This window comes from Dermacentor silvarum, chromosome 2 (genome assembly GCF_013339745.2).
Source record: "Dermacentor silvarum isolate Dsil-2018 chromosome 2, BIME_Dsil_1.4, whole genome shotgun sequence".
NCBI classification, from domain to species: domain Eukaryota; kingdom Metazoa; phylum Arthropoda; class Arachnida; order Ixodida; family Ixodidae; genus Dermacentor; species Dermacentor silvarum.
The window spans coordinates 5,394,008-5,411,070 of record NC_051155.1 but is presented as its reverse complement, the minus strand read 5'-3'; the positions used below and the strand labels follow the sequence as shown (position 1 = coordinate 5,411,070).

At 44.5% G+C, this 17,063-nt stretch overlaps 2 protein-coding genes across 2 annotated transcripts; both read right to left on the bottom strand.

Annotated features, from left to right (window-relative positions):
* Positions 1-366: 366 nt before the first annotated feature.
* On the bottom strand, positions 367-6,767 carry LOC119443214 (uncharacterized). The gene is made up of 3 exons (XM_037708373.1): positions 6,597-6,767; positions 5,493-6,153; positions 367-563 (listed from the first exon to the last, which is right to left on the bottom strand). The coding sequence occupies exons 1-3, from the start codon at positions 6,765-6,767 to the stop codon at positions 367-369; spliced, it is 1,029 nt and encodes a 342-aa protein (XP_037564301.1).
* A 186-nt stretch (positions 6,768-6,953) lies between these two features.
* Positions 6,954-14,509, bottom strand: LOC119443212 (uncharacterized). The gene is made up of 4 exons (XM_037708372.2): positions 14,301-14,509; positions 13,164-13,654; positions 9,288-9,580; positions 6,954-6,968 (listed from the first exon to the last, which is right to left on the bottom strand). Exons 1-4 carry the CDS (start codon positions 14,507-14,509, stop codon positions 6,954-6,956), a joined length of 1,008 nt encoding a protein of 335 aa, XP_037564300.2.
* Between the last annotated feature and the right edge of the window lie 2,554 nt (positions 14,510-17,063).

Below are 17,063 nucleotides of genomic sequence, written 5' to 3'. Positions count from 1 at the left end.
CGTGTAGATGTTGAGTACGTTGAAGCTGGTGTCACTGCGGTCTCTAGGGGCAATTTCAATAAGGACATGGTCGGTGCCAGAGTCCGTAAAAGTATGGTTGATGGTTGTCAGGTGTGTACTCGTCAGAATCTGTGTCAAGTGCATACTCAAACTCCCTTATCTCAGTGCAAAGCTCTTGTACAATGTTTGCAAGGGCCTGCTCTGTCGGGGTGGGGCTAGTATGCATATGCATTAATTGATGGAGGTGTGGTGGGGGTGTGGGACGTTTTGGGGGTTGTGGGAAGCAGCATTCTGCGCAGCTCACCTGTGGTTCCCTTGATGTGGTAATCTTGCAGGCTGGTCTGATTCAAGATTCCGATCTGCGTCTCACAGCTGATCTCGATCTTGATTGAGAATGATGACTAGTTTTTGGTGTAGTATCAGACGTAGGTCCATATTTGGATTGATGCGTTGACTGAGAGCAGGAGCGAGTCCTTCGAGGTTGGTCTTGTTAGGGTCGATGGGGCAACGGGGGTGGTGGTCAGGGTCTTTGAGGACACATTCGGAAGTCGTCGGATGGTTTCCTTGACACAGAGAACAATTCACTGTGCACTTTTGTTTGGAGACGAGGTTGAGAGTGCCACATATTGAGCAGATGGAGGTGTCGAAAGGTAGCAAAAGGTGCAGCTTGCTCAGTGCCCCATGAAAATTCAATGTCCGTCAGGAGGTGCGAGAGGGGACAAGCTGTGTCTGCAAAGTTCGTAACGAAGCATTGAAAATAAGAATAAAGGCTGAGAAACCTTCGAATCTCCTTAGAAAACCTGGCATAAGGAAGTCTTGAATAACATGAAGCTTGTCACGGTCAAGTGGAATTCCTTTAGCACTGACGAGGTGGCAAATCACAGTTATTTGACGACACCCGAAATGGCACTTGGTAGAGTTCATTTGAAGGCCATTATGGCACAAAAAGGCACATGAAGTGGCACCAGCATGTGGGAGAAAAGACTGCAACATCATCAAGGTAGCAAAAGGCAAATGCACCACTTGTAGCTGCAAAAGGAGAGAGTGCGTCATCCATTCAAACATAGCAGAGGCGTTATGCAGGCCAAAGGGCATGAATTTAGACTGGTAAAGGCTGTAGGGTGGTTCAGAAACCACAGCGCGCAAGGGCACAGCAGCAATATTCTTTGGCCTCTAGCACCAGGTGAAGTAGTTGGGAACAATACTCAGTAGACTACCATTAATTCAACTCCAGTTAATTCAGTTCCAACCGAAAGTTCCGGCTTGTGCCTATGCATGCTTATGGGCCCAAGCTTTCGTTATTTTTACCCTAAAATTTGATTTTGCTGGATAATTTGAACTTGACCAGTGAGCAAGCGTGCTCCTCACTCCTATGGTAACCTCAATAACGACCCCTTAGCAGCAGTGTCTTGGCGAAGCTTAGGGGAGAGTGAATGCGTTGAACTGGTCACGAAACTTCTCCATCACGCAATGGGGAGCTTCATATGCTGCCAACAGTGACTGTGTGGTGGCACCAAAGATTCAGAGAGGCCACGATGAGGGGACACTTGGCAAGCGGCGCAGCTATTGGCTGGTGTGTTTGTGTTCAGACCTATGGTGTTCAGTCGTCAGGCTATGTTTTTTATTTTATTTTAACAGCTTGGCTTACCGTTAGCTGGGACACAATATATTCATTCGTGTTTAAAGTGTGGTGAAATGAGCTTCTAAAGTTGAAATGCACAAGTGCCAGTTGTTTCAAGTCAATTTTGAGGCTGTGTCAAACTTCCTTAGCGAATGTTAGGCCTAACTCAGCAGAAAAGTTCATGCACCCACTAACGGCCGACCTGCTTTTGTAGTTCAGTTCTAGCCATAGTGATTTGAAGCGTTGTAAGGTGTGCACACAAGCAGGAAGTGGGGACACTACAGAGCCACATCAGTACATCACCGTTGTCGATCGAAGGCTGTCAGTCGCACTCGCCGGCGCTTTCACTAACGAAATGTGACTCCATATAGTGGTAGCCCTGCATGTATTGTTGACGACCAATAGAGGAGGTTGTAATATTCTTATGCTGATGCATTTGTTTGCCTCTTATGCCAAATTGGCAACAAGTAACAATCCCCACAATGCTGCAGCGTGCTTCATTGAGCCTTGCGAGTGTACAGCAGGCACCAACATTTTCAAAAAAAGCTAAGCGCTCTTACTGAGCACTTATATTTACAGAGTTTCCTTTAACAATACTTCAACAGGCACACTGCATGCAGGATGAAGAGTTATAAAAAAAGCAAAAATTAGCTATCATTAGCACCCACTGTCTCCCATTCGCTGTTTTCAAAGGGGGCCTCTGACGTCGCCGGTCGCTCATATCATGCAGCTCGTCTTGTAAGCCTGATGCAATGATGCTCATATTTGCAAATTAGCATGTCATGTAATTCTTCATCACAATTTCGTGTCAGAGCTATGCAGCTTATGTGATGCTTGAAGTGAACAACAGCCAACTGTGGCCATGTGTGCCAATGTGAACAAATACACCGCTCGCATAAATCTGTATTCAAACGCGAAAACTTTTGCACCATCTAACTGTTTCTTGCCGCGAATATGCTAAATATGTTTTTGAGAATGAGTACCAAAAAATAGCAAGCAATTCAGCGCCAAAAATTCCACGACAGCCGCGTCGTCACAGGGAGCCGTTGTGTCACTGCAGTGTGGCAACAAAATCGTCTGACTTGTCTGCTTATGACTCCACTCCTGCCAACACAGCTGTTGCAGATCAGCAGACCAAAACTGACATTATGTCGGCCTATTGCTATCAGGCCTAAACTATTCTAAACTGCCAAATCAAGCTGACAACACCCGCCATTGTAGCCTCCTCATTTTCAGGGGCACTCTGAGCAGCAGCTGCTGTCCCTATAGCAAACTTGTCCAGAAGTTTCGTGACCAGCAGAAAAGTATTATCACAAGCTCTGCCTCAGGTGACGAACACATCGGTTGCACACATATTTAGAGCTCAAAAGAAAGAGCGAGTGAATATGAGAAATTAACCGAAACAAGTTGCATCAATGTCCATAGCCATGCAACTTCACATGTGGAATGTTATCATCTACACTCTGCTGCAGCACATGACGCCGCTTCTTTGCTCGCTTAGGTGAAGGGCCACTTGGTGGTCGTCCCGCTGCTACTCGCTTGGAGCCTCTTGTCACTCCTGGACGTCGTCTTGAAGTTGCTGTGGGCTGCACTTTAATACAATGCCCACGCCTTAACTCGAGGCCTAAGCAGCATCCATAGCCATCATGGCCCCAATACCACGCTTCTGCTCTTGCAATCTCTTTAGGCGTTTAGTGCCACTGAGCAGGTGCCTTCTGTACGTTTCGTTGCCTTTCTCCTCAGCATGAATCTACCGCATCTGCTCAAAGAGAGCTTCAAGGTTGTTGTCCACATCCTGCAACAATCATCATTTTGTTAGATATTGTTGGAAAAATTAGGTTTTCAGCAAATTACGACAGAGTATCTCCTAAGGAAGGGTCCTCTAGTATAAACTGCAGTACCCTTCCATGACCCCTGATATATTTTTAGATCAAAATCAACACCATAATTTAAAGACAAAGGGAGTCACACAAAGCTTCATATCGAAAATTGTCAAAGTATATAACATAAAAAGAGTTGTATGCATTCAGTAAAGCAATAAATGGGGCTAGTTGGTGTATACTCGTTTTTTTTTTTGCATTGTTGAACATGTTAAATCAAAGAAATGCAAAATGAAAGGACAAAGCACAGACAAACACCTGTCCGTATTTGTTTATGAACACATGTATGTACATGGTGATATGCCTGGGATATAGGACCATTATGTGATGACGTGATAGGCCATTACGGCATAGACCACCTGCCACCTGCCTATCTCTGCTAATTCTATCTCGGCTTCTGTGAGCGTGATTGAGGCAGTGCTTATGCACTTGTCGGTGGCCATGAACTTGCAGCAATATTTGAGGGAACTAACATAATAACCTGTTTAGATACGAAGATGGCTATGTAGGCTTTATGAAGCAAGAACTAAAAGAACCAATAAGTGATATAAAAACTGTGCTACAGAAATTGTGCTATATTGTTGTGCTGAAGGCATGCATGCATATGATGTCCTTTGCAATAGGCCGCAAAGGCAATCCAAAGTTGGATTGCTCTGCAAATTTGAAAATAATTTTAAGTAGATGAAATAGGGCCAGATTGGGCAGTCAAGAGCCTTTCTGTGTGACGTAGATTGAGGGAGGTCAACGAGGCTTGCATGCAAGGCGTGCTGGTCTTGCAAGCGTGGGGAACGAAAGTGACGAATAACACACTGATTAATGACCATGTCAAACCACTGGCACCGTGTCTCCAGATGGCAACAGTGGTTGCACATCACTTATATCATGGAACCAGGGGGTGACCACGTTCATTTACTATCTGGACATTTTACTATTTAGGATGCGCATGTGCCAGTTGCACAAATGCATGCTCCTAAAACAGTCTATTCTTGATTTGTGGTGCTATCTAGCAGGAAAAACGAACGTGTACGCATGGTTTCCGAGATGGTGTGCACAGTGCCTGCACGACGCTTTGCGCAGCAGCTCGTAGGTCATGAAGGATGCCTCCAGTTGCGGAGCTTCCGTTCAGGCACCTGATGCATTGTGCTGATACAAAGGGCACCTACAGCTACGTCACAGCACAATGTGGCCGGTAAGAAACCCCAGCCTACAGAGACAGTTGCACATGATTAATTAAATTCATTTGTGCTAAGTCAGCGCAGCTCTCAGGCGTGCCATTTTGAAGAAATGACAGTGTGTAGAAGAACATGCCCATAAAATTTCATAGAGATTCGCCGACCTCAAGAAATCGTTGCAGTCATCCTTTAAGCACAACTGCCACAGCTAGTAAATTTAGTGGCAACACTTGTTAAAGAGACTGCATGAAGTTCATGAAAAAAAATCTACACTAGTGAACAGGGGTGCGTTCTAGCTTGCAGAAGCTTAAACAATGTGGGAAAATTCGAACTTCCCTTTTAAACAAATTGTAAATCACTCCATTTTGAATACACACACACACACACACACACACACACACACACAAGGCGGCAGCTATCATGCACATTGGTCCAAACTGCTTTATATACAGTTTGCCTGGTATAGGTGCATCATTATAATGTATACCGGCTTACAATGATTCACACAATTAAGGCACTGGCATGCCAGTCAACTCTGCCCAAGTGTTACAAACTACATGAGTAGAATGTCATATGCTTGACTACTTTCAGTCAGCCAGTTACATGTTTTTTACTTGACACGATTTGCTGCTATATGTCTTTATACCCACTTTTGATTAACCTGAGCATGGAAAGTGGCACACACCTGGCTGTCTTGCTGCTCGAGGCCTGATGTTGGACACACTTCTCGTCCAAGGACAGCTGGAGGGTCTGCTCTCTCTTCATTCTCGTTTGCATTAGCAGGACATATTTCTTGTTGAAGTGCTGGGCCATGCTCACTTTGCACTTCGTTGGTGTCACAGAAGTTTGAAAAAAAAAACTCTATGCCTGGGCACAAATCTCCGAGGGCCAGTCTTCCCAGTTCATGGCGGTCAGTTATTGTCAGTGCTGGGCAGTTCGGAAAAATACCCCCAAAATGTTTGTGTGCAAGCGCCTGGTGCTTGCAGAAGGCACCTGTGCAACCAGCTCGGCATGTACACGTGCCTATATCTCCGCACACATAAATTTCGCCATTCTTTTGGAAGCTTGGCACCAAAAAGCAGTTGTCCCCAAGTGAGACGACTGATGCCTGAGCTCCTTCTGGTGTTTTCTTCAGAAGGCTGTCGTAGAGCAGCTGGTGTGTGGGGACACGGTTGTGCGCGTGCTTTAAAATTCTGCTCTTGAAGTAGAGCTCCCATACTTCTGATATTGATTCCACTAGAGCCACAGCATTAAATGCTTTTGTTCTTGAAAGAACAATATCTTTCAAAATCCGAATGGAAGCCTCTGCAAAATTATTGGTGTTGTGGCAACGTGTTGTGAGCTTGCTACGAAACAACAGCACCCACTCTTCTTTCCGGTCCAAAAAGGCTTCCACACGTGATAGATACGATGTGTGGGAACTCTCTCGGAAGTTTTTGATAGCACTCTCCAGCTTTTCAGTGCTGTCAGCATACATGATCTGAAAGAAATCAATGCAGCAATTCATTCAAGAAGCTATAGTATTATCCATTTCATGTTGTTTCAAAATGCTTAGGGAAAACTGGAATATCTCAGTGCACTTTTAGTCAGAGTGAATAAAAAAATCCTGTTAGCTCTCCAGTGCCGGTGACTAGCATTAGTAAAAGACACTTTTATGAAGCTTCCACCTGCTTTTAATTAGTTGCATCTCTTTAATGCTTCGACATTTATGCCAGCATTAGTAAAAGACATACTTCTGTGAAGCTTCCACCAGCTTTTATTAGTTGCAGCTCTTTAATGCTTTGACAATTATGCCAGCAGCCAACTTATCACCTGTGATCGGTGACAAATGGTAAAGCTCTGCGCACTATCAACGGTGAAGCACATACTACCAAAACTTGTCCTAGTACCGTATGAGTGCAAAACTGCTTCTGGGGTACACACGTGCCGGAATGCTGACATGAGACTTCTTCTCTGCTCTTTTCCGATGTTGTTGCGAGCTGCCGTGAGCCACCTCCACTCTGCTTGTGCAACATGAAAAAAGCAAAGCAGCTGTGTCCCCTGGGGCCTAACAGCTTGCAGGGCTGCTTTCTCTGCGGCAGAATTGTCCGCCATGAAGGCTTGAGGATACTACAAATAGAGCAACAACGCATTTAGAACAGTCAACTAAGAACTTGTGGAAGGCATACATGTCAACCGTTAAATAAAAAATATCCAAGAAATTGTTTTCTATTGTCTGTAATTTTTATTCATGTTTCTAGTGGCAGATTATGTCTCAGTATTGTACTGTTTTTTTTGTAATCAGTCCACACCAAACTACGCACAAGTACAGTTTTATCAAAAACAAAATTCAGGCAAAATTATACTGCAGCATACCAAAGCCCTTGAAACAAAGGGCAGTGTAACATGCGCTTTAGCATAAACTTACTTCCAAATCAGCATATAAATACTAAAAAATAACTACGCGCTACATAGACAATGTTACTTGACCAAATATCATACAAACAGGCCCCTGAGACACATAGGCAAAAATCATGTAAGACAACATTAAAAAATTACTTTAACCAAAATTGCCACTCGTTGAGCCATTCATGCTTCTGGTAAAGATAATTCACCTCTTTTTTTTTTGAAGAAGTGAACAGACAGTTCACTGATGCAAGTGTCAGCATGACAATTTTTGTATCATTTTTTTATGTTACTTCTTACTGCACTGCAGTGCTAATACTGGGGCTTATGCCTAATATGCAAGCCAAAGTGACCTGCGGTAGCATAAGCACAAGTGCTCGCATAAGCAAAAAAATGACAGCAGATCCACGAGGGGAATGATGATGAGTGGGCGAAGCTCCGGAGGGAATCATCGGATCTCCCGCTTAAGGGGACGCTAGCACAAACTTGTTAGAAACGTGCAGTACTCTCTAGAAGGGGGAGCGGCCACAGCGTCTTACGCAGCCATTTACACATGCCGGAACGTGCACCGCGTTTGCCGACGCCATCACATGACTGCTGAGAGAGTATACCCCCCGTATTCATAAACGCTCCTCGACTTGAACTTGACTTGCCACCGCTTTGGGCAGCGCGTTCGAAACGCGTTGAAGGTAAGGTGGAGAGGCCACAGCGTCTTACACCAGCTTCTTACACGGGCCGTAACGCGCTAGCACAAACGCGTTAGAAACGCGCTAGAAACGCGGCCTTTCGTTAATGTTGGGTATTTATAGCCATCGTGGTGCGTTTGTCCATGTCCGCTTCGTGGCGTAGTGGGCTAACGCCGCGCGCTCGGAAGCGAGGGGTCCCTGGTTCGATTCCGCGCTACGGACACAACTTCGGAATTTTTTTCTCATTTTTCTCAGACTGGTTACACACTACTACTACTACTACGACGGGGACGGAACGGGTGCCGCCATAAGGAGCTTCGCCCCTAAAAATGACAAAGCAGCAGCATGAATCAAAGTACAGTTATATGCTGTTCAAGTGACAATTATTTTTCTTTCCTGTTTTTTTACATCCTCGGAATCATAAAATGTAGACTCCATGCGAAAACTCACTACAGGAACATCAGATATGAGGACATCGACTCTATCATGTCTAGTAGGCTTAAGCACACATCCAGCCTCTTGAAAATTATGACAGGTGCAATGCATTATGAAAAGCAATAAAAGAAGTGAACCCGCTACATATGACAACATACTCACACCAAGCAAAAATTTGCCACTGTCTACCTTTGCACTCGTTTTACTAAAACATTTTGTACATCTCATTCAGACTTGCAGCACAATTGCAATCAGAAGTGTTTCAAGATGCATGCAACACAGTTTAAATATCATAACGTTTTTGTGCTGTTGATGAACTATCTTGGCATACACGATTGCGTATGTAGTGCCTGAAAGGGATGCCAGAGGCCATTAACGACAACATAGGCCCACTGCAGCAGTGTCGAGCGCAGGGCTTCCTTCTGCTGGGCATACAATGCCGGTTGTGCAGATGATGTGTCACCTGGCAATATCTGCCATCTGAGCAGCTTCGTGCAAAAAACATTAACAAGCTTATTTGACTCCACAGCTGGGCCTATATAATTGTGTGTGAGAGCTTAGCATGCTCAAAAGTGCATTTACACAGAGTTTCGATGTAAGGATAAAGGTGTCTATTTAAATAAACACGGGTTGCTTTACAGCTTTCTTTCTGGTAAAGTGTTTGCACTTTAATAAGAATCGTTGGTTTGGATCTAATTTACTTACCTACATAAATCTAGAAATCCGATTTACCAAATAGATAAAGATGTTTTGATTATTCGCGTGGAAATTTTTAAGATTTGCCAAGCATTAGTAGCAGGAATATTACAGTAAGCTGTCATAGCAGTACAACCATAGTGTTGTGGCCACTATGGAGCTATGCTACCAGAATAACGCTATTGCTGTGTTAGCACTGAACATTACCACGGGTTCACTGTCTTAACTAAGCTTAAAGGCTCCTTCATAAAGGATCATAGAAGTCATATTTATCATTAAGATAAATATCATATTCACTGTCTTTTTATTATTAATAAACGTCTTTCTCTCTCTTTAACCGAAGCATACAACACCCCATTTTGAAATCTCAAGAGAAGCCACACCTTTGACTCCATATTTTTCAGACACTTACACTGAGCCCTCCAAAGCAGGTTGGGTAGTTTTCCTTCAGCAGTGTGAATGCAGTGCGGTAGCATTCTGCTGACTGGGAGTTGTGGATGAGCACAGCAACAGGTACCGCACCAGCATTTGTGGCAGTCAGCAGTACTGTGAGAGTGCTGTGCGAGGCATCACAGGATGATGTTGAATCTATAAAAATAATTTCGCTTGCTGCACTCAGTTCCTGTGTGCGTTTCATTATTGGGGTCACAACCAAGACCACCCAGAACAGGCCTTCCTCTGACCGACCCAGCTTGACATCGAGGCCTGCATTGAGTGAAGAAATGCAAGATGGTGACTTCTGTGGACATAACATGTTAGTGTTTTGCATTAAAACTAAATGTGACTAAGAGTATAGACCTGTTTAAGCAGGAGGGTTTGCAATTAATTTTTGAATGGGGGTGTCAGCAGGAACTAGAACCAAAAGCTCCATAAGTTCATGTGCAACTGGAACCATACAGTAATGCCACACATTTGTCAGTTAAGAACAAAAGAAAATTAATCCCAGTTTCTAATTTCATGGATCCAAAGTGCTCAATTTATCATTTCTACAAACAGGAATCCTTAACGCCAGTCAACTGTCGTGACAGTTCACAACTGCGTTGGTGTTTCTTCTTTTTATTTAAAGTGCCCATGAGAACTGGGTACCATGGTGAGAAACTGATGTTGAAGGCAGCATCAAACTTCAGAGATACGAGGGCCAGTAAAACGAAAATTATGAATTTGTAATCAAGTTCAGAAATTATGTGCCACTGCCTTGCAAGTTTGCAACATTGTTGCTACTAGTGTTGTAAAAATTTTTCAGTATCTGGCAGAGCAGTGCAGGTGAACAAACGTCATTGTCTCATTGTAAACATGGCCACTTCACTTGAGGTGGCTGAAAATGGTACTTTGAGACATGTAACAGAGAACAACTTTTTGTTATCAGATTTTTGACAACTTAAGGAGTAAAGCATACTGAAATTCATTGGAGAATGTAGGCTAAGTATATGCAATGCGTGCTTGTTACAGCAGCAGCAGGTGGGACATGTGAGACTCCTCACCTAGGTCAAGGACCTCAAGTTTTTAACACCAGTGACTATTGTAGCTGTCAAAGTGGTACTAAAGACAGATTGCCGGGTGACTGTGAATGAGCCACAACTCTGGATTTAAGTAATAGATGAGCCAATCACATTGTTTATAACGTGCTCCAGTTTTAGAAAGTGTCAGCAAGATGGGCACCATTATAGTTTATAGAATAGCTTAAGCAAACTTGTAGATGTCTGCGAAAAACTAGTAGGCCACTTTGAACTGAGAAGGTGATTTCCTTCCTAGGCTCCTTATTGGGGTTTAAACATGGGTCCACTACCACATCCCAAACAAAGGGAGTGAGCATGCAATGACGTAATTTGTCATTTACAAATGCAATAAAATTTCATACACAACCATCTGCAGAAAGAAAGGAAAAATCGACATCTACTCCTAAGTAGAATGAAGCTACAAAGGAAACACCACACGGATTTCTCCAACAAAGTCTCGTAGTTGAAGAACAATTTGTCATGGTCCGAGATTAATTTTTCTTCAACTATGAGGCTGTTTCTGAAAAACCTGTGTGGGTTTCCTTTGTACCTTCATGCTACATATGGGTGGATGTCGATTTTTCCTTTCATGAACCTTCCGCCACCTTGCGTAAGTCCACAGAACACGTTCACCATCTCCAAAAAGATTATGCTTTGCCTTTTCTGGGATGAAAAACGCGAGACTTTGGAATATTGTCTTTGTCTACAGGGACCACAGTCACTAGTACCTTTTATTCAGGTCTGCTGAAAAACTATTTTAGCATGGCATAAAACAAAGTGACATGGAATGCTGTCCGCAAGTGTCATTTTGCAGCATGACAGTCCTTGTCCTCATATTGCCTGTACAGCAGTTGCAAATATTATTGACCTGTACATCGAGTGTGCCAGTTCTTCCATGGGCACCAGACCTCGCAGACGTACCTTCTCTCCCCCCCCCCGTGCCTCCTTGAGAGGCACTGGGGGGAGAGAAGTAACAATTGTATGAAGAGGTACTCCAAGCAGTTCATGACTGGTTGTGCAGCCAATGCAGAGAATTTTTCTTATGTGGACATTCAGGCACTTTGCAAGTGTTTTAAAAAGGTTATTAAGCATGGGGAACGTTATAGAGCAAGCTTTCCTGAACAGTTTCTCGATCGCGCAATAAATTATTCAGTCAAAAAGAATGTTTGCATGTGAGTTACCTTAGTACCTATTTCTTTGATAAGGGGGGCATTACCCCAAGGCAGCAGTGTCACTATAACCACATCTGTGATTTACGGCAGATATCGTGGCGTCATTTTGCAAGATGCATGTAATGTGAGGTAGCACTACCCCATCAACAGAGCATGCATATTTTATCACTTGTCTGCAGCACTGCAGCATGCCACTGTAGTGTGCTGCGCTATGCGACTAGCCCGCATATAGCACCGAATGCTAACTGTACAGCATTGACGAGTAACAAAGGAGCCAGTCAGAGAAGTACTCCCACAAAGGCTAACATGAGCAAGCCTTGCTCGCACTGAAAGTTAGTTTGCACTTTGAACACGAGCTACAGGATTCGCTACTTGTGTGCCGTGACACAGTGCATTTGCCATGTTTCATAGTGTTCAAAATATAGTGCATGCTAATGTTCTGAAGCATTAGCAAAAATTTGGTAAGTTTCATAGTGTGTGTGTTGAAAGCGAATATGGCAGAGAAAGAGAGACTGCATGTGAAGTTGAGTCCAATCTAGCCCAGTTTTCTCTTAACTCATTGGTCACTTCAAACCCTCATGAGCAGGCATACATATACACTGCCATGGCTGGCATACATTTAACATACAAACATTGGTGGTTATTGAACTGGTATTTTCTTAATTACAAGCATAATCGATAATTAAAATTTTGAATCTGACAACCAGGTTGATGCATTTGAATGAATGTGAATGCATTTGAATGAAATGCATTTGATGCATTTGATTTGGAATCTGACAACCAGAATGGCATGCAAGAAGGGGGCAGCTAAAGGTAACAGATATGATCACTTTTCTACTGTGTTGACTTTGCCTTCGTCAAGTATCATGCACTGATTTTGCAGATTTGTTGTATACGAAATTTTGACACATCCTTCAACAGCATATTGTTACAGTACCTTCAGGCTTTAGTGTGGACATGATGACCCTTTGCAAAAGACAACGAAACTGTGTTGCTGGTTAGCACTCCCTGCTTACTGTCTTTGCTAGTGCTGCATATCACCTAGAGCTTATAGTGTAAATATATGGCTGCTTCCTCCTTGTAACATTATATAGAAATTTTTATTCCAGGTTCCCATATGGGTTTTCTTTGTAGCTATTCGCTACGATTGCAGGAGGTCTCATAATCTCTTCATTAATTCTTATCACCTTGTGGAATTCTGCACTTGGCATTGCTTCAAGCTGTGGATCTATTCGACTTGACTCTGCGATCTGCTAGCTGCCTGGTTAGCTCACATTGTAGAGCAGTTGTTCAACTGCCAGGCTTTTTTTTAAGCAACCGACATCGGTTTCCTGCGTAGCACTTTGCTATGGTTGGGTGGATGCCTAATTTTTCTTTCGTTAATTATATACTTCAAATCTCCACTGACTGAGAACACACTGTCCAGTATCTTCATGACACCCACACTTCTGTTCTATCAGTGCTCAAACCCCAGTGTCAAGCATGGCACTGACATGACGCGGAAAACATTTATCAAAATCTGTCGTGCTTGAAATCCCACAAAAGCTTTAAACAACCATGAGGGCAAATCTTTTTTGGAGCCCTAACTGATTAGTGCAACATGTTAATTGTAAGGCTCACCTTCTTTGGCATACAGCGGCATCTTCTCTGCTATTTTCAAGAGTGGGTCAATGTCTCTTCCGAAGTTTTCTTCACGCCAGAGCTTGTGCCAGTAATATATGGCGGAAGGCACTGGGTTAACTGCCGAGTTGGCAACGAGGGCATACCCATTCTCTTGAACCACCAGCTTGCTTTCATGAAGCCTGATAGCTTCGGCTGGGGACATGCCGTTGTTGAAATATTCCAAAAAGGCTTGTTTAGTTTGGGACGATGGTGCGAGACGACGAAGGGCCTCCGCAGCTGCTGTGCTGTGACTGTGGCTGCTGTGGTGAAACAGTTTTATGACAGCTGGCAGTGGCGTCTCTCCACGCAGAAAGGCATCATTCCTTTTTGTGTTCCTGTCGACCTTTTTTATTTTGAGGTCAATCTTGGCAGGGCAGTGCACTGCAGGCATGCCGGATGACTTGTTGCGCTTGCATTCTTTACAGCGCCATATTTTGTGGAATACCATCCTGCAAAATGTAACATGTAAGAGTAAGTATTATTTCAGTGACATTAAAGGTGAACAAATTTAAGCGGCTCCTTTTTTACCCACATATGCTACCTCCCAATGGCTTGGTTCAAAGGAAAGATATACACCTGTTAAATGGACACTTCCGAGTACTTCTACACAATCACTTTCGCCAATGTCGCGCTCGAAAAGTTAACTCTGGATCGATGCCAAGTGCGATCGATGTACCTATGTGACAGGAGCACTAGCATACCTCACGGGATATGCTAGTCCTGATGCAAATCCACTGTCGGCTAAATGTAGCTACCGACAAATCTCAGGGGCATGCCTTGAAATTTCAAATAGGAGCAGAGCTCCTGGTGATGTACACGGGTGCGTTACAGCTAGCTATTCTATGGGCAGCGGCCAAAGCCAGTGTTAGCTGTTGCCTGGTCCTATTATATCGCTAGTTTGCGTTCCTGTTCTTCCGCTCCCAATCGCTCACCTGGAGTAGCATCATGTACTTGGAGGGGCGCGTTACGATCTTCTCATTCATCCTGGCGGTTTTAAGATATTCCATATCAGAAAACACGAAACTTTTACCAAAACATTCGTGTTCGACAAAAAAGAAAAAAAACGAATTCTAGTGGCAAATTTGTATTAATTACCTTTGACACTTTGCTGTTGGCTGGGCGAAGTCTACAACCCACGACGTGTTTGTCTTCAAGCCGTACTCTTCGACCCATCGAGAAGCGTCATCGTCATTTGTGATGTTGGAACGAAGGACTTCAACATCAGTGCATGAATTGACGTGATCCTTCACGCATTCCATCGCGAAGTGCGTCAACGTCCGACAATCACTGTCCGCAGCGGCCATAGCCGCACAACCGCGTTTGCACAGCCGGTTGTGTAAAACACTCCGGAGAAAAAAAAGTCGGTCGGAACACTAGCCGCACAACACGTGCGTGCGTGCCAAAAACAAAACACTTGGAGAGCGAGAGAGAAAAAAAAACAGTCCGAATATCACACGTGCGCACAGCCGGAGAAAAAACAAACGTCAGACGCAACACTAGCCGCAGAACACGTGCGTACAGCCGTTAAAGACAAACACTATGAGAAAAACAAGTCCGATCTCAGTCCAAACACAACAGGTAGGTTGGCTCAGCCGTTGCGCTGGGGACGAAGAGAGAGCCCGCCCGGGCATAGAGTTTAGGTTGTGTCAGACGTCTAGAGCACCGAGAACGAGAGTAGTCTCTTGGCGCCGTTGCTAGGGTTGACATCACAGCGTCCCGCAAGCGCGTAAGCCAATAGAGTGGCTCTGTGGTTGCTATGCGTTGTACCTACTGCATATTCTAAATATGCTCCCTGGTCCACCGTCCGCGTCGCGTCAGTCACGTTAGTCAGTGAACGCATCAAAGTTGCACAACAGGTTCTAAGTCCAATGAACTTTTTAAACAGACCATGTTATCGTGTCCCCAGTGTCAGCACAACAAGCGATGAGCGCCGATGTGACGCGTTTTAAACATACGTATATGTGCTATCGCCGTAGGCTGCCAGCCGTACTAACCGACGCTTCCCTGACGGAGATATGTGACTACACAGACATGTCGATTGAAACACATTGTCGAACTAAGGAAATGTTGCATTTCCCTTGCGGGAAGAACAAGAAACGGTTGTCAAAATCGGAAGTAACAGCCCGTACAGCGTGCCTGGGCAGCGGTTCACTTGATACTTTTTTTCGGAGTGAAAATACCCATCGCAAAAGCAAATCAGTGTTGCAGCACGTCCTGGGGCGCTATAACGTAAAATCATTCCAAACTGTTTCGATTCAAAACTCCTGACGTCAAATTTACGTAACCACCGACGCAAGCAATAGGCGGTGACCCGCAGCGTTGTCGGAACAACCCAATCAAACACTCTCCTCGTTTATAGGAGGTCACCTTCGTTAGCTTTCAAAACCAATAACATTGTCTACACTCAGCGGTTTTTCTTATCTAATTGGCTGACAAGAGGCGAGGAGCACGCTCTAGTGGAGAGGGTTTTGATGGGGTTGAGACAGCAGAGTGAAAATAGATAACCGCATGAAGAGGGTGGTGCAGGCTTCTCCGATTGGTCAGCTTCGCCTTGCTTAGCTTGCGGTGGCTGGTTGAAAATCGCGGTGGCGTGCAACGGGAGGATAATAATGCCGCTAAAACGGATCCTAAGCAAGGAAGAGTTGGGAGAGCGATTTCGTATGCATGCCGAAAGGGTTCGATAGCGTTTTACTGCCACGCAAAAAAAAAAGGTTTATCATGCGCAAATAAATACATGCTCACCGGCAGGTGCGAGTAGCGAGAGCCTGAGCGATCGGCGGGCAGCCATCTTCTATTCCTTTCGAAACGGGGCAGTCTGTGGCTATTCAGAAAAATTTTCAGTTTTGTTCGGCATATTAATGCATTTTTTTCGCGTACACGTCACTTTGACGTGGTGAGTTTTCGAGGTTTTGTGAGATCGCGTGACAGACAGGCGAAGTGGGCGTAGCCAGAAAACATTGGACCAATAGCAGAGGGCTAATGGTGAAAAGGCGTCGAATCAGGAATGATTATTTTTCTTTTGTGCGGTTTAATCATGCGTAATCAGTCTGTACACGTTATATCAGATGGGGAGCTATAGCGGTTTTTGTGACGTCGCGTGACAGACAGGAGAAGTTGGGAGTGGCCCGAAAATGTTTTGACTAATCGTGGAGGCTGATTGCAGAAATTGGAATCAAAACAGTTTGGGATCATTTTACGTTATAGCCCCCCAGGCATACTATTGAATATCGACAACAACTGTTTCTTTCTGATAGAGGCGTAAGCTTTAAGGCCCAACCACAAGAACCGATTTTCGACGTATTTTTGGCGTGGCACCCGGCGTAGACGCTCAACGAGGTTTATTCTCAACCACAAGAGACTCTCGGCTTCGACGTATTCTGAGCGTGGCGCAATGTGGCCAGATCCTCCCTTCTTCGTGGCCACGAATTTAGCCGGCCTGTTTTGCTAAATATTGCGCTAACAGAACAATTGTTTTTACTTCATAAGGAGTTCTTGTAGTATTAAAACTATTGTCCGTAGCTCTAGCGCAAATATATACAGTATTTTGTTTGTACTGAAACACCTGGCACCAGTGACAGCAGCAGCAGCCGTGCTCGCTGGTGTGCGCTTCGGCAATTCTCGTATGTCCCCGTTTGCCATGGCCGGAACACGTGCGAGCGCTTGGATGCTTGGGAGGCGGACGAGGCACTCGCTGATGGCAACGCCGGAAGCACGCTTTGTAAATGACCTCCGAGCTCGCTCACGTGGCGTGTCTCGGAGGCCATAGATTGTTTGCCTCTTGCTTTTACCGCCCCTTTCACCGTCGGCGCTGCAGTCTTGCATGCTCCAAAACCCCTTGATAATTTTAAAGTAGCGACA

Bases quoted from the DNA above. Each gene is read 5' to 3' on its own strand.
- LOC119443214 (XM_037708373.1), bottom strand. From the start codon at position 6,767: ATGGCGGACAATTCTGCCGCAGAGAAAGCAGCCCTGCAAGCTGTTAGG. The intron at 6,154-6,596 runs GTGTGTACCCCA...GATTTCTTTCAG, and splicing joins TCATGTCAGCATTCCGGCAC to ATCATGTATGCTGACAGCAC. The intron at 564-5,492 runs GTGAGCATGGCC...CTCTGTGTCAAG, and splicing joins TGACACCAACGAAGTGCAAA to GAAACCATCCGACGACTTCC.
- LOC119443212 (XM_037708372.2), bottom strand. From the start codon at position 14,509: ATGGCCGCTGCGGACAGTGATTGTCGGACGTTGACGCACTTCGCGATG. The intron at 13,655-14,300 runs GTAATTAATACA...TACATTTTGCAG, and splicing joins CCAACAGCAAAGTGTCAAAG to GATGGTATTCCACAAAATAT. The intron at 9,581-13,163 runs GTGAGCCTTACA...CACTCAATGCAG, and splicing joins GCCGCTGTATGCCAAAGAAG to GCCTCGATGTCAAGCTGGGT.